We start from the raw sequence: 25,117 nt of genomic DNA on the forward strand, positions 1-25,117 counted from the left end.
GTACAGGGACTTTGTTGCTGGCCGCCTGGACGAGAGCAACACCTCCATCACGTCTTCAGGGAGGTCCCAATCCATATACCTCAACCTTTCAGAAACCAAGCGTGAAGGTTGAGGGATATGACCTCTGGATGGAGAACCTGACCCACCTCCCGTGAGAGCAGATCGTCCCGGTAGGGAAGACGACGTGGAGGGCAGATGGACAAGTCGAGAAGGTCCGGGTACCACGTCCTCCGGGCCCACGCTGGAGCAATGAGGATCATCCGGGAACCGAACCTCCGTAAACTCCGCAGTACTTGCAGGATGACGGGGACTGGAGGAAACGCGTACAGCAGTGGGAAAGACCACTCCACCACGAACGCGTCTTTTTGGAGGAAATTCCCGCAAGCAGAACCTCTCGCACTTCCGGTTGACACTGGAGGCAAAGAGATCTACTTGAGGGGAACCCCACATGGCGAAGATCTCCAGGAGAATCTCCCGAGCCAACTCCCACTTGTGAGAGATCGCGCTCTGCCTGCTCAGAGCATCCGCCGTCTCATTTTCATCTCCGGCCAGATGAACTGCCGAGATCGAAACTTCCTGCTGGATTGCCCAGAACCAGAGCTGCATCGCCTCCCTGCACAGAGGAAGTGACTCTGCCCCCACTTTTGTTGAGGTAGTGCATGTCCACCGTGTTGTCCGTCAGGATCAGGACATTCTTCCCTCGCACAGTCGGCAGAAAAGCCTTCAGGGCTAGCCTGACGGCCCTCAGCTCCAACAGATTGATATGGAGTCTGGACTCCGACGGAGACCAACGACCGCTGACTGTCAACTCGTGACGGATGCATCCCGTGAGGGATGCATCCGTCACGATCGTCACCTCCGGCCAGGGTAGCCAAAATGGAGCCCCCTTCATCAGATTGTCTTTGACGGCTCACCACAGAAGGTCCTGGGCGACCGAGGACAGTACCTGAACAGGGTCCGACATCCTGCCGGAGGAGTGAGACCACTGGAGCTTGAGTGCCCATTGCAAAGATCTCATCCGCAACCTGGCCCCTGGCACCAGAAGAATGCAGGATGCCATGAGGCCGAGCAATCTCAAGAACTCGAACGCTGGGAGACTCTGGGCAAGCTGAAACTTGTGCACTATCTGCTGAATGTGATGAGCCCTCACCTGGGGAGGAAAACACTGCCCCAGGGATGTGTCGAGCACTGCTCCGATGTACTGGAGCCTCTGAGTTTGTGTCAGATGGGACTTCTTTAAGTTGAGGGAGAAGCCCAGCTTGTGGAGGGAGTGGCAGGTGACTGACAGATGATCCAGGACTTGCTCGGGAGAGGGCGCCCTGATCAACCAATCGTCCAGGTAGGTGAATCCCACTCTTCCTGAGGTACGCTGCCACCACTACCATGAGCTTGGTGAAGACCCTAGGGGCGGAGGTCAATCCAAACGGCAGGACCCGAAACTGAAAGTGTGAGTCACCAACCGCGAACCTCAGGTACTTCTTGTGCTTTGGATATATCGGCACATGAAAATAAGCGTCCTTGAGGTCGAGGGACACCAACCAGTCCTGAAGTTGAAGAGTCCGGAGGACTTGAGAGAGAGTAACCATCTTGAACTTGTCCTTCCTGAGGAGTTTGGTCAAACCGCGCAAGTCCATGATGGGTCTCAATCCCCCGTCTTTCTTGGAAATCAAAAAATAAGGAGAATACCATCCCTTGTTCCTCTCCGCTACAGGCACCAGTTCTATGGCGCCTTTCTCCAGCAGGGATTGAATTGCCTGCGCGAGGAGCGGATCCGGACTCTTCAAAGAGAGATTCCCTGGTGGATTGTCTTGAGGCCTCTGCTGGAAAGGAAGACAGTAGCCGTGGGTTATGATCTCCAGAATCCACACATCTGAAGTAATGGCGTGCCACTCTGCAAGATGCTGCGCCAGCCTTCCCCCAACCGGCGAACCATGGGACATGGTCTCATGACTGAGCTGAAGCGACTGCGGCGTTGCCTGAGAGCAAAGAGGCAACAGCCCGAGCGGTCTTGGCACCTCGAGTACCTTTTTTTCCACCTCTGGCACTCCTACGGTGGCCCTTTTTACTGGCAGCTCCTCTCGCTTTACTAAAGGACGAGTAATAACGAAAGGAACCTTCCCTCCATTGCTGTCCCTAGGACGAAAATGCGGAGGTTGGCGAACTGCAGCGCCCAACGACTTCGCTGCAGTTTTGGAGGTCTGCAACCTCTCAAGGCTCTCGTCAGCCTTGCTGCCAAAAAGATTTTGCCCGTTAAAGGGCATGTTGAGGAGCCGGGCCTGCTCATCAGGAGCAAACCCCGACTTCCGCAACCACGCAAATCTGCGTATCACAGTGCTCGCCGCCATGGACCGGTTGACGCAATCTGCCATGTCCAAACCCGACTGAACGGCCTCACACATGGCATCCTTACCTTCCTGATCCATGGCAAGGAAACCATACCGTCGATCCCCTTCGGGGATATGTCCAGCCGCTAAGGAAACACAGTTCCACAGAGTGTGCGTGAAATGTGACAATGCACATACAGAGTTGGCCGCCTGAAGCTCCATACCCCCTGAAGAAAACACTTTCTTCGCCCAGCTGTCAAAACGCTTGTCGTCCCCATTAGGAGGGATGGTAGGATACAACACCTGCTTTGCCGGGGCCGTAGCCGCCTGCACCACCAAACTTTCCGGAATGGGGTGCTTGGTCAAGTAGCAGGGGTTGCTACTGCCTGGGCGGTATTTTCGTGGCAAAGACTTACCCACTGCCGGGAGACTCTCCGGAGCAGTCCAAGCCGCCGCCACCCTCCTCTGTAGAGCCATATGGAACGGCAGTACCGGGTCAGTTGGTGGACCTTGGTCGAGGATATCCGTTAGGTCATCCTGAAGAAAATCCCCTTGGGGAGCAGACCATCCCAAGTACTCGGTGACCCTGGACAGAAGGCGCCGGTACGAGGAGTCGGCATGCGTGCCAGGCTCAGGCCTACAAAACTCCACCTCCGTAGAGGTGTCCAGCCCACTGGCATCGTGCAGGGATTGCCGCAGGTCTTCAATTTGGCTATGGGCCGAGAAAATCTCGTCCGGTACCGTATCCGGAACCATGCCATCATCCACCTCCGAAATAAACTCAAGCTGGTGGAAAGAAGGTGGAACAAAGCCATGCTTGGCCTTTGCCAGAGCCTTTCTAGGCGGTTCCACCGAGCCCCGGGGAACCCCCGTCGAAACAGCCTCGAAAGGCCTCGAGGGCGTCGAGTGAATCAGCGTCGACGCCGAACGCGGCGCCGACAGCGCCGACACAGTCCTCGAGGCCGGGGCCCCGAGCGTGTCCCTCGACAGCCGGAGCGCCGATGGCGTCGACGACTTCTTCGAAGGCGGGGCCTTCAAAGAGTCCGTCGACGATCTCGGCGCCACCGGCGTCGACGTCTTCCTTAAAGACACCACAGGTTCACACGGTCTCGAGCGCGTTGAGGACCGGGACCTGGAACGGGCATGCCGAGAACAATTCCCCTTGTCCGAGCGGGACCTCTCCCCCGAATCGTGACGACCACCCGAGCCTGAAGGCTTGTAAGTGGTGTCTCTCGACCGATCACGACCGATCACGACCGACCCCACTAGGAGGCGCAGACGGACCAGTGCCCTGTGATTCGAGAATCGCCAACATTTTCTTCCCGAAGGAAGCCCATTCCTCCGGCGTCGCATGCTTGGTGGGGTAAGTGACCCGCCGACGGGCGGAGTCCTCGGAAGAGGACGGGGAAGGCGACCGATGACGGTGCTTCTAGGAGTACCTCGAAGAGGCAGAGGAGTGGCGGGACCGACTCTGGGACAGAGACCCACTGGACTTCCGACGACGCGGAGAGTCGCCTCTCGAATCATCCGTCGAAAGCCCCGCAGACCTCGACTTCTGTGGCTTAGACACCTTACCTACCGATAACTTCTTCTTGCGCTCCCGCAAGGCTTTTGACGTGAGCGACTAGCAGTCATCCGTGTCATGGGCCTCCCCGAGGCACCAGAGGCAGGCGTTGTGCAAGTCCGTAACCGACATTTTGGACCCACAGTCCCCGCACTTCTTAAAGCCTGGACGCGGTGTTCAAGACGAGGTAGACATCTTCACGAAGAAAGACTTCACAATACGAAACAGGTTCGAAGAACCGAGAAAGAACAGGAACTCCAAAGAGTCGAGGCGCGCCGAGATCTCCGAAGCGAACACGTTTGCGGAAAAAACGGAACTGAGGCTACGGGTGTCGTGCGTCCTACTTATAACATCCAGTGACGTCGGCCGTCGGAGGAGGTCCTCGAGGGAGGCGTATCGACGTCATCGACGCAGGCGATTTTCCGAAGCAGCACAGCTGTGGTGATTACTGTCATAGATATAGAATACGTCGGAGGACCTAATTCCCTCGAAATATATATATCATGTTAAGTTACCTGTTTGGAATTCTAGTACAAAGTGAGTCTTATTTATTTGTATATACCTAACTGACTTTTTACTCTTTATGGTAGTAAACAAGGACTGTGCTATCACCTGACAGTGTGTGGGCATTCCATGGTGGAGAGCTTGGGGATTCATTGTTCCTAAGAACCAGCCTGCATCACCTCCCTGGAGTCTCAGCCTGGCTGCTCTCCCAACCTTACCAATTGAGAGCCTTGGCTGGGGTGCTCTGGGCCCCTATCCCAACTATATAGTGGACAGAAGTACAGATACACCCCAACAGTCTTTACACCGGGGGACCCGAAATATGCAGATTACGGTGCCCATGTTGTGACCAAACTATTTCAGCTAATGATTCAATGCAAAGCGCAAACAGGACTGGGGACAGGGGACATCCCTGCCTCATGCCTCTTTCTAATGTTATACTTTCTGATATAATCCCATTTGCTCTTATCCTAGCTTATGGGTCTGAGTTCATTAATCAAACACAGTTTATGAAGATAAAACAATTCAAGAACTGTGAATAAAAAGTTCCATGATATGTTGAATGCTTTTTCAGCACCTAATGTCACGGCGACTGCATTCGCTCGATGATTAATTTCTGACAGGATACCGAATAGGCACCATAGGTTTAGGGTTGTAGACCTAGTTGGAATGAAACCGGATTGGTCAGCGCGGATCAGTTGCAACATTACTTGTAGCAATCTGTTTGCCAGTACTTGGAGAATATTTTAGCATCCGTGTTAATCAGGGAGAGAAGATGATACGAGCCCATGCATTCCAATGGTTATTCGGTTTGAATAGGACCATAATAACCACCTCACGCAAAGTGGGAGGCAGCGCGCCACGCTCCATCGCTTAATTCCAGGCCTGCATGGGAAGTGGCGCTACGGTGTGCTTGTGTTCTTTATACAGTTCTGCTCCTAGGCTGTCGGCACCAGGAGCTTTAACCGATGAAAAGTCTGAAATTGCCTGCACAATTTCCTCCAATTGAATCGGTGCATACAGTAGTGCCGCCAAGTCCAACTACAGTGTCGTAGTTCTACATCAGAGAGATAACCCTTCATGCCTGATGTTGATTTGGTGTCCCAATGCGAATAAAGGGCTTCATAAAAGCCTGAAAATACATTACATATGGAAGTGTTGTTGTTGTGTACTACTCAATCAGGGATTTGTATACCTTTGATTAACCCTTCGTGTGTTTCCACCCTCTCTGCGCTGGATACAGCCCTGCCCGGTCTAGCTGGGTAAAGTGAGTACAGAGAGCAGGGGTATGGTGGGTAGGGTGGGTAGAGAGAGCAGCGGTAGGGTGGGTAGAGAGAGCAGGGGTAGGGTAGGTAGAGAGAGCAGGGGTAGGGTGGGTAGAGGGCAGGGGTAGCGTGATGGGGTCACGAGAGCAGGGGTGGTGAGAGAAATGGTACTTGTGTTTGAACATGCGTGTATGGTGAAAGGGGAGTGAGTGAGTGAGCAAGGTGACTGGGAGAGTGAAAGGAGGGTGAGTGTGAGAGAAGGAGGGGTGGAGAGTAGTGCAGAGTGTGGTAAGATAGATAAGGCTGTTGCCATTAGGCCCCCACCTCTAGCCAGTAAGATTTTAGACAGTAGGGATACCGATTGTTAAGATGGATTTCCAAAATCAACCCTGGGGGAGGATTTTGGGAGGCCACCCTATTATGGTGAACAGGGACAGACAGAGCTCAGCAAAACTCAAACAAGGTAGGTAGCAGAGCGGCAATGCTTAGTTTCAGGGAGTGATGTAGTGCTATAATGAGTATACACAGAGCAACACAAATAATTCCAGTTAGGCAGCTAAGTACAAAAATAAACAATGATTAGGCCATTAACATATACACTAAGCAATTAAACTTCTAGGAAAATAGTGTCACACGCGTGCTATAAAATAGATATATAATTCACTCTTGTAAGAAATTGGGAAAGGATATAATTAAAAACCAGTGTCAAACAGGTAAGTACCCAGTCGCATAAAAGGCAGTCAAAACACTTTAGAGCAATAGAAGAATAGTTTCCTAGTACTTAGTAAGGCCAGCCCTAAAATGGATTGGGCCCAGTGCCCTAAATTCAACAGTTCCAACATTATATTTTTCAGGTAGGTATTTTTCAGGTAGGTTTACCATTTGATTGGATGCCATTGGTTGCTGGAGTTCCATAAAGTTAAGGAAAGTTCAGGTAAGTAACTCTCTCAATCCAATTACACTGGGATAAGCCCAGGAAGGGGTCTTTTACCAGATCACCACCGATCTAAGAAAGGAAAGAAAAATACCAACAGGGCTTTACCTCCATGCAACTCTATGGAGGATAGGGGGAAAGGAAAAGGTGTGTTAACTTGTGTCCCCTTACTCAGATTGTTCCAGAAACCACTGCTGAGGTGCGGGCTTCCATTGGGGACACGTTCATTTGTGCTTGGTTAGGTCAATGGAAGCCCCAGGGTCATGGATACAGAGAGGTAGGTCGGTTTTGGATGCAGGATTTAGCTTAGTCGAGCGCAGTCCTTGAATCTCGGTTGCAGGCACATTCCCCCGGAATACCCTGAGGGCAAAATGAAGAAGACTTTTGCAGAGCCGGCGGCCTCAGGACATCTCCAGGGACCAAAGACGACAGATTTCAATGGGAGTCACCACAATCAGGTGGCGAAAGGCGATCTTCAATGGAGAAACAAAGGTCAAGCCCTGCAAACTGGCAGCGGCTATCCACTGGCCATAAATCTGCCCAGCAACAGACATTCAGGCACCAGGATGTGGAATGGACCAGGCAGTCCCAGCCCCCACATCATGCCACACACACAGATCACCCTAGAAAGGCAATCCCATATAAGTCAATTCTGACACAGAGGAAGCAGGAAGAAGGGCAAAGAACAACGTTGCCAAAGGAGAAGCACACATTTCGTGGCCCGGGTATCCTACAGTGGTAGCTACTCTTAGTAGCCATTTGCTGCAAATGAACATGTGCATGAGTAAACCGTTTAAAACATGATAGGAACATCTCAGCTGCCACCAGCCCGTGCTGGACAGATTGTATTTATAACCCAAAACAACAGAAAGAGTTCTAAGGCTACAAAGTATCCTAACCACACTTCACTTCAGGGTGATTTGTGCAGTTGTAAAAATACAGAAATCCATAAAGAGAGACGTAGTCTCTCAGCACTGATATACTTATGGACTGATCAGTCTCACCATAAAAATTAGCACAAAACAAGGGTAGTAAAGCTGAAGACCTCTTACCTCCAAATAGTCCAGTAAGGAGTCAAGACAAAGCAAGAAGAAAGGGTGCTCCATAGAAGTATATGGGAAGAAAGCAGCAAAAATAAAATCTTCCTTAGCAAGGAATTAGCATTTTCTGTAGAAAGTGTGCTAATATCTCACAAAGCTTCAGCAAGGTAGTAATGTTTTGGGAAAAAGGTGAATAAAACTTGGATTTGTTTGACTGTACCTTACCTATTATGACAACTTGGTATGTGGAGCTATAGCTGGTATAAGGTGGCAGTAACAACATATAGGAGGCTACACTTGTCATTTACAGGACCTGTTGGGAAGGTGGGGCTGTATTTAACATTTGAAGAATATATCTGGTGTGTGCAGCTATAACTGGCATAACATTGCAGTAAATGACCTTATGAGCCTTATGAGCTTGCACTGGCATACAAAGTTAGTGCCCTGGATTATGTTGGTTCCATTTTGTGTATCCCAAGTATATCATGACTTCATGACTCCACCAACGGTGCACGGCAGCACCCTGGTAAAAAATATGGTTGGTAACTAAAACTGTCTTGTCTGCTTTGTTAGCCACTTGGTATTTTATTAATTACAAGATTATTTTAGATTTATTTTCCTCTGTGATGTCAGTTTTTGGAATATCAATAGGATCAAAGGCCATGTGACATCACTTTCTATAATATCATGGGGTCAGAAGTCATGTGCTACATTAAGGTACCCCTCAAAACCGAGTGAGGTGGATTTTTGGGATGCATTATCTAGAAGAAAGGGAGGGGCTGTGATAATATAAATGTGCATTGGAAAGAGATGGTGCTGGATAATGGTTTGTATTGTGTTCCCAGCATCAATACATCTGCTGGACTGCAAACTTGAAAACTTGCACATGGTTATGTGGAGAAAGGTTTTGGCAGCAGGGAGCCCACCTTCATTTCCGCAACCATGATAGATGAGCGGCTGTTAAACTTTCATCCTCATAATTGAGACCAGTCTGGGATTTAGGACTGTGATCTCCGTTATCTCTGGGAAAAGCGGATAAATACAAATATCTTAGTGGTTCACGCTGTCAGACTCCACACTCTCAAACCCAAGTGAAAAAATCTGCTGATAATTTCTCATACCCTAGGTTATAACAGACAATGTTGATAGCACTCTCACCTGAGCTCCATCCCCAGCTCCCTGCAGGGCACAGTCTCGTATATCCCACACACCTGCAATGTAGAAAATATAATTAACAAGTTCCTCTATGACATGAACAAAGTTGCATCCCTAAGAAAATAAAGGAGAAATACACATGCTGCAAACAGAAATGTGGCATTGGTTTTGTCCAAAGAAGTAGTGCTGAGAAGAAGTTAGGGTATTCATTTACTCATTTTAATGACAATATGTGCATGAGTACATCAGACCACTGCTAAATCAACTAACTTCTACAGTCGCACTACAGGTAATTATTAGACTTTTTCGCTACTAATTCTCCAAATAATTGAAATTACAATGCTGTTTAGTTTGTGCACTGGATTCTGAACATGCTGCCTTGGATAATTATAGACTATATTTATGTGACCCTTTAGTTAATAAAAAGCATGTTTACCTCTTTTGAAAATTGCCAGCTATTTTGTGATTTATGTTAAGAAAAGATGGTGAGATAAGTGCTAATCCCATAGAAATGCCTCTAAGCATTAAATGCTATAGAATATGCTCTATTCCGGCTAGGATTGAAGCAGCCAAGTGCGTTATGGGTGAGCTGTCAATCATGTTTTGAGACTTCATAAAGAAAAGAAATATTATTGAAGGATGAAACGGCCATGAGTGTTAAGGACAAGCTGACCATCGTTTTAAACTCTCCAAATAACTTGTGCGTCAGCAAATAAGGGGCTGCTATCTAAAGCAAGATGCTGAAAGGTTATTAAGCAGAGCAAACACACACTGCCAACATTTTGCGCGGGAAGTTACACACGCAATTGAGCGGGGTACGTGTATTTCGGGGGTGCGCGGGAAGTTACACACGCGATTGAGCGGGGTACGTGTATTTCGGGGGTGCGCGGGAAGTTACACATGCGATTGAGCGAGGTACGTGTATTTCGGGGGTGCGCGGGAAGTTACACACGCGATTGAGCGGGGTACGTGTATTTCTGGGGTGCGCGGGAAGTTACACACGCGATTGAGCGGGGTACGTGTATTTCGGGGGTGCGCGGAAAGTTACACACGCGATTGAGCGGGGTACGTGTATTTCGGGGGTGCGCGGGAAGTTAGATACGCGATTGAGCGGGGTACGTGTATTTCGGGGGTGCGCGGGAAGTTACACACGCGATTGAGCGAGGTACGTGTATTTCGGGGGTGCGCGGGAAGTTACAGACGCGATTGAGCGGGGTACGTGTATTTCGGGGGTGCGCGGGAAGTTACACACGCGATTGAGCGGGGTACGTGTATTTCGGGGGTGCGCGGGAAGGTACACACGCGATTGAGCAGGGTACGTGTATGTCTGGGGCGCGCGGGAAGTATCCCACGCAACATCAGCAGGGTACGTGTATTCCAGGGGTGCGCGGAAAGTTCCACACGCAATTCCATCAGGGTATGTGTATTACAAGGGTGCGCGGGAAGTTCCACACGCGATATCATCAGGGTACGTGTATTACAGGGGTGAGCGGGGAGCAGCACACGTGAATTGCACGTGTGGGTCCTCCCAGGTGTTCCCTCTACACCCTCCAGGGCCCCTGCAGGTGGCTCACACCACAGGGTCCTACCCAGCACATGTCCTGCAGGCACCCCATCCACCATGGCCATGCCCACCAGCCAACCCACATGTCAACTTGCACTACTGCCCACCAACGCATGTCCCCCTGCACCCCCAGCCACTAGGGGCACCCTCCACCAGGCCCCCACCCATGTCTCCCACCACCCCCACCCCCCAGCAGTGCAGGGGCACCCACCACCAGGCCCCCACCCATGTCTCCCAGCACCCCCACCCCCCAGCCACCAGGGGCAGCCTCCACCAGGCCCCCACCCATGTCTCCCAGCACCCCCACGTCCCAGTCACCAGGGGCAGCCTCCACCAGGCCCCCACCCATGTCTCCCACCACCCCCACCCCCCAGCCACCAGGGGCACCCACCACCAGGCCCCCACCCATGTCTCCCAGCACCCCCACCCCCCAGGGGCAGCCTCCACCAGGCCCCCACCCATGTCTCCCATCACCCCCACCCCCCAGTCACCAGGGGCAGCCTCCACCAGGCCCCCACCCATGACTCCCAGCACCCCCACCCCCCAGCCACCAGGGGCAGCCTCCACCAGGCCCCCACCCATGTCTCCCACCACCCCCACCCCCCAGCAGTGCAGGGGAAGCCTCCACCAGGCCCCCACCCATGTCTCCCACCACCCCCACCACCCCAGTCACCAGGGGCAGCCTCCACCAGGCCCCCACCCATGTCTCCCAGCACCCCCACCCCCCAGCCACCAGGGGCAGCCTCCACCAGGCCCCCACCCATGTCTCCCACCACCCCCACCCCCCAGCACTGTGGGGCACCTGCCAGCAGGCCCCCACCCATGTCTCCCAGCACCCCCACCCCCCAGCCACCAGGGGCACCCACCACCACGCCCCCACCCATGTCTCCCACCACCCCCACCCCCCAGCAGTGCAGGGGCAGCCTCCACCAGGCCCCCACCCATGTCTCCCACCACCCCCACCTCCCAGTCACCAGGGGCAGCCTCCACCAGGCCCCCACCCATGTCTCCCACCACCCCAACCCCCCAGCAGTGCAGGGGCAGCCTCCACCAGGCCCCCACCCATGTCTCCCACCACCCCCACCCCCCAGTCACCAGGGGCAGCCTCCACCAGGCCCCCACCCATGTCTCCCAGCACACCCACCCCCCAGCCACCAGGGGCAGCCTCCACCAGGCCCCCACCCATGTCTCCCACCACCCCCACCCCCCAGTCACCAGGGGCATCCTCCACCAGGCCCCCACCCATGTCTCCCACCACCCCCACCCCCCAGCCACCAGGGGCAGCCTCCACCAGGCCCGCACCGATGTCTCCCACCACCCCCACCCCCCAGCAGTGCAGGGGCAGCCTCCACCAGGCCCCCACCCATGTCTCCCACCACCCCCACCCGCCAGCACTGTCGGGCAGCCTCCACCAGGCCCCCACACATGTCTCCCACCACCCCACCCCCCCAGTCACCAGGGGCAGCCTCCACCAGGCCCCCACCCATGTCTCCCAGCACCGCCACCCCCCCAGCCACCAGGGGCAGCCTCCACCAGGCCCCCACCCATGTCTCCCACCATCCCCACCCCCCAGCACTGTGGGGCACCTGCCAGCAGGCCCCCACCCATGTCCAACTCATGTTCCCCACCCCCCAGCCACCAGGGGCAGCCTCCACCAGGCCCCCACCCATGTCTCCCACCACCCCCACCCCCCAGCAGTGCAGGAGCAGCCTCCACCAGGCCCCCACCCATGTCTCCCAGCACCCCCACCCCCCAGCCACCAGGGGCACCCACCACCACGCCCCCACCCATGTCTCCCACCACCCCCACCCCCCAGCAGTGCAGGGGCAGCCTCCACCAGGCCCCCACCCATGTCTCCCACCACCCCCACCTCCCAGTCACCAGGGGCAGCCTCCACCAGGCCCCCACCCATGTCTCCCAGCACCCCCACCCCCTAGCCACCAGGGGCAGCCTCTACCAGGCCCCCACCCATGTCTTCCACCATCCCCACCCCCCAGTCACCAGGGGCAGCCTCCACCAGGCCCCCACCCATGTCACCCACCACCCCCACCCCCCAGCCACCAGGGGCAGCCTCCACCAGGCCCCCACCCCAGCCTCCACCAGGCCCCCACCCATGTCTCCCACCACCCCCACCCCCCAGTCACCAGGGGCAGCCTCCACCAGGCCCCCACCCATGTCTCCCAACCCCCCCACCCCCCAGCAGTGCAGGGGCACCCACCACCAGGCCCCCACCCATGTCTCCCAGCACCCCCACCCCCCAGCCACCAGGGGCAGCCTCCACCAGGCCCCCACCCATGTCTCCCACCACCCCCACCCCCCAGCAGTGCAGGAGCAGCCTCCACCAGGCCCCCACCCATGTCTCCCAGCACCCCCACCCCCCAGCAGTGCAGGGGCAGCCTTCACCAGGCCCCCACACATGTCTCCCAGAACCCCCACCCCCAGCCACCAGGGGCACCCACCACCAGGCCCCCACCCATGTCTCCCACCACCCCCACCCCCCACCCCCCAGGGGCAGCCTCCACCAGGCCCCCACCCATGTCTCCCACCACCCCCACCCCTCAGCTACCAGGGGCAGCCTCCACCAGGCCCCCACCCATGTCTCCCAGCACCCCCACCCCCCAGCAGTGCAGGGGCAGCCTCCACCAGGCCCCCACCCATGTCTCCCAGCACCCCCACCCCCCAGCACTGTGGGGCACCTGCCAGCAGGCCCCCACCCATGTCCAACTCATGTTCCCCACCACCCCCACCCCCCAGCCGCCAGGGGCAGCCTCCACCAGGCCCCCACCCATGTCTCCCACCACCCCCAGCACTGTGGGGCAGCCTCCACCAGGCCCCCACACATGTCTCCCACCACCCCCACCCCCCAGTCACCAGGGGCAGCCTCCACCAGGACCCCACCCATGTCTCCCAGCACCCCCAGCCCCCAGCCACCAGGGGAAGCCTCCACCAGGCCCACACCCATGTCTCCCACCACCCCCATCACCCAGCAGTGCAGGAGCAGCCTCCACCAGGCCCCCACCCATGTCTCCCAGCACCCCCACACCCCAGCCACAAGGGGCACCCACCACCAGGCCCCCACCCATGTCTCCCACCACCCCCCAGCAGTGCAGGGGCAGCCTCCACCAGGCCCCCACCCATGTCTCCCACCACCCCACCCCCCAGTCACCAGGGTCAGCCTCCACCAGGCCCCCACCCATGTCTCCCAGCACCCCCACCCCCCAGCCACCAGGGGCAGCCTCCACCAGGCCCCCACCCATGTCTCCCACCACCCCCACCCCCCAGCAGTGCAGGGGCAGCCTCCACCAGGCCCCCACCCATGTCTCCCAGCACCCCCACCCTCCAGCCACCAGAGGCAGCCTCCACCAGGCCCCCACCCATGTCTCCCACCCCCCCACCAGTGCAGGGGCACCCACCACCAGGCCCCCACCCATGTCTCCCAGCACCCCTACCCCCCAGCCACCAGGGGCACCCACCACCAGGCCCCCACCCATGTCTCCCAGCACCCCCAGCCACCAGGGGCAGCCTCCACCATGCTCCCACCCATGTCTCCCACCACCCCCCCAGCAGTGCAGGGGCAGCCTCCACCAGGCCCCCACCCATGTCTCCCAGCACCCCCACCCCCCAGGGGCAGCCTCCACCAGGCCCCCACCCATGTCTCCCACCACCCCCACCCCCCAGCACTGTGGGGCACCTGCCAGCAGGCCCCCACCCATGTCCAACTCATGTTCCCCACCACCCCCACCCCCCAGCACTGTGGGGCACCTGCGAGCAGGCCCCCACCCATGTCCAACTCATGTTCCCCACCACCCCCACCCCCCAGCACTGTGGGGCACCTGCCAGCAGGCCCCCACCCATGTGCAACTCATGTTCCCCAGCCAACATGTCATCACAATCTAGGTCCCTGGTCCCTATGGTCAGCCTCCAAATGCAAAACACCCACCCGAGTATTGCATCCACCCACTCATAATTTGCAATTACATCACAGAACACCAATTGCAAGTTCCGAAACAAACACATTTCCCTCACATACACCCAATGGGTGTCAGTGAATCTCAAAACACATATCATGAAATGCATGAAACCAATGAGATACCACACATTGAAGTTCACCAAAAAAAATATGTATTAAAGGAAACATAAATAGAATCAAAAATGAAGAAACAGAAATGTGAATGTACACAAATTAAAAGAAGCATGTCCATGAAAAAAAGCAAAACCAAAAATAAAATTCCAAAGTAATGTGCAAAATCAATGTCCACAAAACAAAATCCAATGGGAAATAAAAAAGAAAGCCATTGCTCCATGGTTAAAATGTGAAAACAAAATACAATCCAACAGTGAACTATGTACATGGGAACAAGCCAGGGTCTATTATCCCAACAAAAGAAAGGAAACCTATCTAACTACACTAACTAATAAAATAAACTATATACAAAAATGTGGCCAATGTCCGAAAGGTCCAAATAAAATCAAAACAAAAATGAAACCTAACACTACCTACATAACTATGTACAAGGGCAGCGGGCTAGTTTCACGGCTCACTTGTGGATGTCCCGGGCCAGGGCATCATCGAACTCCTCCTCAATGTCCCGGAGGCGGTCCTCCTCCATGGCCCGAGGGTCCGCAGGGCCATCGACGTGTCCACCTCCAAACCCCTGCAGATTGCCTCGAGGCACTCGGCCCGCCTCAGGGCCCTCCGCATGGAGTTCTCCGCCCTGACCATTGTGAGCCGTGCCCCTTCCGCCCGCTGCCGCTCCGCATCTATGGCGTGGCCCAACCCCTGCCACACGGAAGACACTCTCTGTCCTGGGTCCTCCTGCCCTCCGGCCGATGCCTGCCCCTCCGATGTTGAAGGCCCCGAGCCTTCATGGCTCCCACCACATTGCTGCTGCTGCTGTGCCTCTGCCCGTGCACTGCCTCCTGCTGCCTGCTGGGGTGCAGTCGTAGATGTGGCCACCCCTGCTGGACGTCCGACTCCCGACTGTGGCAGGGATGCCTCCTCCACCAGCCTGGCCGCACCGTCAGAGGCAGCTCCACAGGGCACCCAGGTGACTGATGGGTGGGAAGATGGCACGGAGGACAACTGGCGCGTAGGGGGTCCAGTTGAGGAGGGGGTCCTAGCAAGCCCCATCAGAAGGAGGAATCCGGCCTGGGTGACCTGTCCCAGCAGGCTGACGTGGTCAACGAGCCATTCGAGATGACGTGCAGTCTCCTCATGAAAAGACTGCAGGTCACCTTGCATGGCCAGTTGACGCAACGCCACACCAGCCAGGACAGGCTCAACCCGGACCCGGATAGCCACGTCCGCAGGCAGAGGAAGGCCAGTTGACGTGAGCTCATCCCCTGCCTGAAAACGGGTCTGGATGTAGGCATCCCTGCTGGTGCAAGATGATGCAGGGACAGGATCAGGGACAGGATTGCACACAGGCACCTCCGCGGCGGCCTGTGCTGCCTCCTGTCCCTGCTCATGCACTGCACCATTAGCACCAGTGGGATCCCCACCTCCAGACCCCGTCTCTGGTGCTTGCACGGCCTCCTCCTTCACCAAACCCCCACCAACCTGGATGACTCCGTGCCATCTTCCCCTGTTTGGCCCTGTGGGGTCCCAGCTGCCCCTTCTGCTGCCGAGGAGTCCAACTCCAACCTCCGCCTCTTGGACCTCCCCCCGGCAGCTGCGGCCTGGGACGGGGCACCGGACTCCTCACTCCCCGACGAGATCACAACATGGGAGGGAAGCCGGGCCTTGCGTCTCCAGCTGGCGGTGGGATCCCCGCTGCTGTGCTCCACAGCACCTTCTCCGCCCTCTTCATCAGTTGACGCTGCAGACAGGGAGAAACAAAACACAGGCATCAGGGCACTGTACAATGGACACATACACACATGACAGTTGTACATGAGTGACATTGGCAAACCTCAGACATGTCATCACAATCCCCAACACACATGTCATTACAACTCGCACACATAAGCCATACCACAGCCATATCACAACTGCCACCACCATCCATACACATACAACAGCATGAGCAGCCAAAGGTGAGCCAGACATCACATGCAACATAGGAAGTGCGCCACTCATGTACACACACCACCACACTTGCATGCATGTGTACACCTCTGCCAAGTGTTGCAGTGTTCAGACGGCATCCATGTCACATCTGCCAATCAGGCTTCCACATACCGCTGTCACATGCATCCATGTTGCATCACTGTTGCACCCTTGTCAAATACACACACATGCACATGTACTCAGTGCTGATACATGCAGCCGAAAACAACATACATGCGTGACATCACGGACATGTCTACTTACATACACATTCATCCAAACATGTGTGCCCACACAACTGCATTTGGCATGCAAGCCTACACACACAAGCACCTTCCATGTCTCACACATTCCAGCCCTCGCATGTGTTAGCCCCACGGCCCTGTACACCCCCACCCATACTCGACCCCATACAAACAGATGTGCAACCTGCACACTACTGAATAATCACCACACGCACTGCTCACAATAAGGATGCATGTACACTCACCGCTCGACTCCAGACGGGTCTGCCTCTCAAGGACCTGGACGTGGAGCGCTGGGGATATGCGTTCCAGGACCCTCATCTGTTCTTCCGACAAGTGGCCCCGGCGCCCCTTGGCATCCGCTGCCTTCAAGAGGCGCCGGGCCTTGTTCAGGGTCCTGGACCTGAAGTCCTCCCAGCGCCGCGGACTGCCACCCCCTCCGCGTTGATGGCAGTCACGATGTCAGTCCAGATCCGAGTCCGTCCTTCCTTGTCGGCGCGGGAACTTCCGAAGAGGGCATCATACTGCCCCAGGACTTGCTCCACCAGGACACCAACTTCGGTGGCACTGAAGCTGTGCCCCTCTGCCTCTCTGGCCGGGCGTTGTCAGTGGTCTCAGATTGTGTTTGCCCCGACATGACAACCCCAGAGGCAGGAGTGGGTGGGCAACTGGGTCCTGGGGCTGGGCTGTGGAGCGATGGAATCCCAGTCGGGAGTCTTCGGTTCCAGCAGGGGTGGTCACAGCAACAGCACCCCTGGCTGATGTGCAGGCAGCAAATGGCAGGGCACGTGGGCAGCAGGCAGTAGCAGATGGCAGGTGGGAGCGTGCTCGGGGCTCTGGGGTGCAGTAGTTCGGCCTTCTGGGCAGGAGCGTGGTCTTCCGTGTGCTTACGCGTGGCCAGCTTCATACGGAGTGATTTGGCACGTGAAAAATCTGCACGTCAGTGTGTAATTCGAGGAAAGGCCCTTAGCGCGTAAGCGCGTCTGCACGCAAACGCATTTTCATTGGACAGAAGGCCCCTCAAGCGCCTCTGTGACGTGACGCGTACAGACGTGCATGGGCATTTCAGCGCGCGAAAAAATGCACGTCCGCGTGTAATACGAGGAAAGGGCCCATGCGCATAAGCGCGCGTGGAAAACTGCACACCGCATGTAATACGAGGAAAGGCCCTTAGTGCCTATGCACGGCAGCACGCATATGCAATTTCATTGGACCAAAGGCCCTTAGCGCGTGAGCGCGTCTGTGACGTGACGCGCGCGGGTGTTTCCCTCATTGCACGTGATGACAGAACACACGTGGATTTCCACCAATCGCGTGTGAAAGTTCCCGGCACCCCGGAACACACGTACCCAGGCTAATTGCGTGTGGAACTTCCCGCGCACCCCGAAACACACGTACCCAGGCCAATCGCGTGTACGCTCACTACCCTCCGATCACACGCGATGACACTCGGACCTACAGTCTTACCACGTATCCGAATACGGGAAACCCGCGCACGGCAAAAGACGTGCACAGGCGTCAACGCGTCCGCCCACACGAAGGCAGGCGGAGGCGTCCCCGCGCACAGCATAAAAGTGCGTGCAAACAACAAACGCGTATATACAGCTACGATGAATGCCCCATTTGTCGCTGCACTGATCGTGGGACACCGCAGGAGGAGGAGAATAGCCAGGGCACGCATTTTCGCACCACGGACAAGCCTTTTTGGGATGCCTGACGACCAGGTCTACGGCAGGTATAGGTTTCCACCCCATATCATCCTAGACCTGGTCAGGGAGTGGGAAGATGACCTCACATCCCCACCCTTTGCTCCCAAGCATTGAGCCCCTTGGAGAAGCGCTCAATGTCCTGCATTTTTTGGCCACTGGGTCATTTCAGCAGACCACTGCCATAGTGGGGGGGGGTCTCACAGGCCACGCAGTCACGCTGCCTACACCAGGTACTGGCAATCATGCCAGCGCGCCCCTCAGTCCGCAGGCACATATACATGCCCAGAACACCCGCAGAAAGGCAGGACGTTGTCCTGGATTTTTTCAGGGTGGCACACGTCCCCAAAGTGCTCGGTGCCATAGATTGCACCCATGTGGCCCTACGTCCAGCTCGGGCCTTTGAGCACATCTACCGAAACCGCAGGCACTGGCATTCCATCAATGTACAGGTGGTATGTGATGCAAAGGGAATCATCACCTCTGTCTATGCAATCTACCCTGGCTCCACCCATGACAGTTTCATATACAGAATGTCCGCCCTGAGCCGGGCCCTGGAAGCTGGACAGCATGGCGACACATGGCTCCTAGGTCAGTACAAATGCCCTTGCACATGCATGCAAGTCACACACAGACAAATATCCAAACCCTAATAATCTCAACTATTATCACCTCCCCAGGGGACAGTGCCTACCCTCTGAGCAACCACATGATGACGCCAATCCGGAACCCCACCACACCACCCCAGGTAAGATACAACGCCGCCCATATTGCAACCGGGGGCATAGTGGAGCGCACATTCGGAGTGCTCAAGTCACGTTTCCGCTCCCTTGACCGTTCTGGTGGGCAACTACTCTATGCACCACCAGTAGTGTGCAGGATCATTGTGGCAGCATGTGTCCTGCACAATGTTGCAACACGGCAGGGCGTCCCGGTGGACATGGTGGTGCCCCCACATCCCCAACCACAGGCACAGGCGCTGCCCATGGGAGGGGACAGGGCACGTGGCAAGGAAGCCCGGACCCAGCTTGTGGCCACATTTTTCACCTAAACTCCCACCCCTGCGGAGTGCACACGGGCCTGGCACATACCAGGTGACAATCAATGATGACAAAGAGACAGTCAACTGTCACAACCCTACCACCCTGAGATAGTTGCCATGGAAGTGCCACATCGTCTGCATCCCTAGCTACTTAAACACAAGCTATCCTGTGTGACCAAAAGGCACACATATGACATATGACATGATATGGGCCATACACAAGTATTCCAAGGCGCAATGAGGCAGGGAGGGGGGAACAAGGGAACACAGAACGGTACTAGGCCAGGTGTCATTGAGATTGTGCAAGTGCAGGGGTAGGGGGAATGGAAAAGTGCAAGGGGAAGGGTGGGGGGGAGTCCAGTACAGGGGAAGTAGCCCAAAGAAATAATACATAGGTCGCCTGGTGGCAACTGCAAAGGTAAGTGCAGACAAGTGCTGGGAAGGGAGGGCTGTAGGAATAGAGAGACAGTACTGCAGTGCAGGGGTTGCCAGGGAGGCAGTGCAAGTGGAGAGTGGCTGGGCCAGGGACCGAGGTCAGTGAGAGTGGCCCAGTTGCAGCTCCTGTGCAGTTCCAGTGAAGAATTCTGCAAGGGAGAGGCAGAGAGTAAGCAGAAGCAAAGAGGAAGGTCTTGAGGTGCTTCCAGAACTGGAGATGGTTCCCCTCAAGTTCAAGTCAGGCAGGAAGTCTGTTCCAGGGGGAGGGCCCTGCTGCGGAGAGAAATCTACCCCCAGCTAGTTGCTCTGAGAAGCGGATGACCCGGACATGCAAGGTGTGCATCACACACACCTGCAAAACAGGCCATGGCCATCACTGTCATGTCACTCAAACCCTCCCAAACATCAACATGACATGGCAAGCAATACCCATACACCAACGCAGTAACGATAAGGTACACATTGCCATGTCCTAAATGTACAGTGGCATCGGACAATGATGCCTGACCCGGAATCAGATGAAATGACAGACCAACAAAATCTCCCACCCAAAATAAGTCATTTCCAAATGCATTGCAACAGTCGTAGACGTAACATCACAATGAATGCCTGTCTACATGCACATTATGCATTGCAAAATCAACACTGCAGCTCATGTGTGCAGTGTCCTACACCTGCATCACACTGCTCAGCGCACAGCACAGTGAACAGCCATTGTGTGTGATGCACACCCTGAGCATCACATCTAAGTGACAGACCACATCAAACATCAAATTAGGCATGTACTGGATCCATAATCGGTCACAGAACATGTGCTGCCGGGACACAGTGGGCACCAGAAGGCAAACAGTGTACACATGGATATGCAAGGGTGGGAGTACATGTAGTGCATCCGAGTGCAAGTGTGTGGTTCTGCAAGGACATGCACTCCACATATGCATGTGCACTCAAGTGACCATCAGTGTTCCCTACACATCACATGTGAACATCCACCATGTGTACACCCCAGCATGTGAAACCACAACTATCCCCTCGCACCTGAAAGGAAAACACAACACATGAACAGGCATTGATCAGCAGAACACAACATGTACATAGGATACCACCATTACTATGTCAGAGTTCCCATCACACTGCAGGGCAAGGCAACTATCATCAACACCCCCCCCTCCCTCACAAATGACCATGACCCACTGAACAACTGCACCTGGGTCATGGAGCCTCCAAGCCTCAATTCCACCTGGCCACAGCATCACCTTTACCCTTCGTCACCATCTCCCATCTTGTGTGTAAAAAGATGCCTGAACCCTCAGAATCCACACTCATTTCCAAAATCACAAAATCCAAGGCATAAAAACGAACCCGAACACTCTCCAGTAGATGACTTGACGTAGCAGTACCTCACAAAGGCCAAGTACTACCACAATGATGCAACAACCAAGGTAGCACAGCAAAACAATGTCACGACAGGATGTGAGACATGTGTGGTACATGACATGGGATGATGCACCATGAATGGATGTGTACTGCCACAGGTCCCCTGTACAGGTGCGGGAGTGTCACGAAACAACCACCCCCACCATGTCCCGGGTACCTGCAAGGTCAAACTCACACAGGCCCCTGAGACCCTGGTGGGGAATGAGGTTCAGGGATATGCAGTCGGGACAGGTGTTGACACACTGGATGACTAGAATGAGTGGCAGGAGAGGGGAGGAGGAATGACACATGAAACTAGGGAATGCACGAAAATGTACAACCTGCATGAACACATACACAATCCAAACAAACTTGGACATCATTGTCATGGCCTTCTGTAGTCCAGGCTCAGGAGTGGTACGAACCAACCACCGCCTCTAGGGTTTTGGCGCCTGCAAGTTCGGGGCTTACACAGGCATCCGCAACCCCAGTGGGGAAAGAGGGTCAGGGAACGTTGCTTGGATAGGCACGGGAAGCAGGAACACCGGGTAGAGGGTACAGGTTTCAAAATTGCATAGGATCACGGGTGATTAGGGAGAAAAAACATACCAAATTGAACCACACATACATCCATGCATCAGTACACTCCCCAGCAAGCCTATGCAGAGCAGTTCGAAAGAAAAACAACAAGACACTTAGCCCTGGTTTTGAGTGCTGGCCTCCTGCCTGCGCACTCTCAGGTCCGGTTACAGGAGCACTGCAATGCTGCAAAGAGAGCCACAGTCAACAACCTGTATGTGCCAATTACACAAAAACACAACACCAAACATGCCCCATAGCAACAAACTACTCTACAAACAGACAATCTGTGCTCGATGCTTCGTAACCATATATAACATCACCCCTGTGACGGGTCATACACAGTCAATGCAGTAAGTCAGCCGCTGGTGGGTGCGTGGCAAATGGAACACCAATGTGTCACAATTCACACAACATGCAATGTTCCCTGGGTAAGCAGACAGACCCATATAGCAAGCCATGACTACAGAGCAAGTTGCGTACCACCATGACCGAAACAAAGTTGGCAGTGCATTTATCAAGACGTACGTGGAAAAGACATGCACTGCACCCGAGTATGTCCCTTGCTGTATGTCCCTGTGAGCTGCCCCTTTCCATGTCTCGGAAGGCTACATGGTTGATACAAGTGCCTCAATGAACCTCGGTGTACCGGAGGGTAGGTGCCACTGCCCCTGCATGTGTCCCAGACAACCCTACTATCAACAGCCATCAGTCCACAAACACATCTGAGCTGCATTGTGTGCTTCAACACCAATATCCGTCTAAGCTCACCCTCAGTGCTGTGACTAAGCCTGCATGTGCAACTCGCCTGGTGCAAGCTTTGCTGTGTCGTGGCCCCCCTGTGATGCTCACCTTGCCTGAAGTTCCTTGGAACATGTCAGCAGTTCTAGGATGTGGGTCTGCAATCACTGTGCCTCTGCTTGTGCACACATGTGCATGTGGGCACCAACAAACGGGTCAAGAATTCCGTCGTCTAATGGGCCATGTCTGCTGGCAAAGGTGCTCTGGAGGCTCATCCCCCTGCAGAAAGGGCATGAAACACGTGATTAATGCTTCAAAGTCATCTGTGTGTGTCTCATCAGGCATCTCATTACTTGACCATGTCAGAGAGTCACATCGCAAATCACACCATCAGTCCGTCTTTCACCTCCAAAGTGTGGAACACTATCTACAGCATGAATTGCAACAAGCAGGTGTACAGGAAAGATAAGAAACATACTACACAATGCATAGCAATCCATGTCCACATTAATCATGACACATCCCATCTAGCAAAAGCTGAACAGTGGACAATGACACCTAAATCATCCCCACGAGGGGTGTCTACACAAGTCACACAGCACCAGACATGCCACAGATATTACAGTCCAAAGCCCTTGTGTAAAATTCTGTAACACCGAACCATCCTTGCGAGCCCATGGATAAGGGAGGCAGGAGTGGCATATGTGAGTCAAGGACCCCAAGCAGCAAACACATACACAAGACAACCATGAAGGGCCCAGCTGGAACAGACAGTGGATGCCTTCAAAAGCCACAAAGCACCGCACCGTCACATGAAAGCACAATAGACTAGCAATTTTAAACTAACTCAACTATTAACTAATTACACTAACTATGGAAAACCTACATTACCTATTTAAACTAACTATCAAACAGAAACTTAACTAACTAAACTAAAAGAAAAATCAAAAATGGCCACATACGACCCGGGGGGGAGGGGAGGCACCCAGGAGGGGGGAGGTACAGGGTGCTGCTCAACATCCACATGCAATGATGCTGAGCCAAAAAACAAAATCCTCCATGGGCTCAACGCCTGCACAGCACGACCTATGTGGGAGATAGATGGTCGTCCGAGTCTGGCTCATCCTGTAAAGGAGGACGTGGCACAGTAGCCTGGCCACGCCTAGCCGCAGCTTGCCCCTCGTCGGCAGCAAGTCTGCCGGACGGGTGAGCCTGGTTCTGTGTGGCGATGTTACATAGGTCTGCATGCAGAACCTCACGTGATACACGTGCTTCCTCTTGCAAGGTAGCACGTGTAACACGGAGTCCCTCCTGCAAGGCCTGGCTGGACAACCGCTGCACCTCCCGGCGAGCCTGTAGCTCAGCCGAGATGGTACGCTCAAGCTGTGCAAACCTCTCCTCTGCCTGCTGCCTCTGGGACATCATAAGGACACCCAGAGTGGATCTGAGGGAAGCATACTCCTCCCTCAGGGCATCCATGTGTGCCTCTGCGTGAGCAGCAATTGCTTGACGCAGAGACGACATTTCAGCCTGGCGTGCCCTGTCTGAGGCCGCCATGCCCAGCCTGAGCGAGCGGGCCGTGGACCGTGCCGCCTGCTGCTGGAGAAGCACCTGCCTAGTAGGGGGGAGCACAGATCGGGCCACATGCTCCATGCTCTCAGCGATGTTCTCCATTGCTGCCCCCTGCCGTTCGGAATTGGCAGTCATGTCTTGCTCCCACTCAGTATACAGCGGTTGCGCGCGGCGACCGCGTTGCCGGGCTTGACCCCTGCGGGACCCAAGGACCGGGGGTCCTCGCTGTGTTGGCACCGCCTGCGGCTGCACGACTACATGCCCCCGTCGACGTGATGTCCCAGGCACATCAGTGACTGGTGTGGAGGGTGACCCTGTGTCCCGATCCACCACGGGCGGAGGAACCAAGACTGTCTGATCCCTCAGTGCAGGTGTCGCAGACAGAGGAGTGTCCACATCAGAATCACTCACCCCTGACAAATGGACTTGATGCTCATCCAACTCAACATGGACGTCAGAGTCGTCATCAAGGCTGGACTCATAGGCAGCCAGAGACAAGATGGACTGCAGCACTTAGGGGTTTTCGTGGCCTACCACCCCACGACCCCCACTAGTGCCGGGTTGATGTGGTATTACCAACCCTGTGTCTGGCATGACAACACCAATCTCCGCCTCCATTGCGTCATCACCTGAAAAATAGAGAGAAAAAGGTCACTACACATGTCAGAAGCACACGACACACACACACACCGACAGCAAAGGCATCCGGCAGACATGTGACACACAACATATGACCTGGCATGCATGCTGGGTCTACTTTGAATAGCTTCTGTGATCAGACCTGTTGAAAGGTGGCAGTTTCCATGGAAGTGGGTCTATGCAGTGCAGAAAATGTGTACGCCACTCACTACCTACATGTACAAGCACTCCATGGTGTGTGCCAGGAAATGTGAAGGCAGTGCAATGTCAAATTCAGACATCACGTGCATTGTGCATTCAATGTGTACGATGTCTAGAAGCCAAGCACCCCTCCACTCCAGTA

At 55.0% G+C, this 25,117-nt stretch overlaps 1 protein-coding gene across 3 annotated transcripts in view; it reads right to left on the minus strand.

Annotated features, from left to right (window-relative positions):
• Positions 1-25,117, minus strand: part of LOC138582953 (uncharacterized) — a 1,114,886-nt gene that overhangs the window by 719,918 nt on the left and 369,851 nt on the right. For all 3 annotated transcript variants that reach the window (XM_069654750.1, XM_069654749.1, XM_069654751.1), the window contains one exon: positions 8,790-8,842. In XM_069654750.1, the coding sequence (XP_069510851.1) occupies positions 8,790-8,842 (53 nt within the window). The remainder of the gene's footprint in view (positions 1-8,789; positions 8,843-25,117) is intronic.

Source organism: Ambystoma mexicanum, chromosome 3q (genome assembly GCF_040938575.1).
Source record: "Ambystoma mexicanum isolate Mex_15411 chromosome 3q, UKY_AmexF1_1, whole genome shotgun sequence".
In the NCBI taxonomy this organism is placed as follows: domain Eukaryota; kingdom Metazoa; phylum Chordata; class Amphibia; order Caudata; family Ambystomatidae; genus Ambystoma; species Ambystoma mexicanum.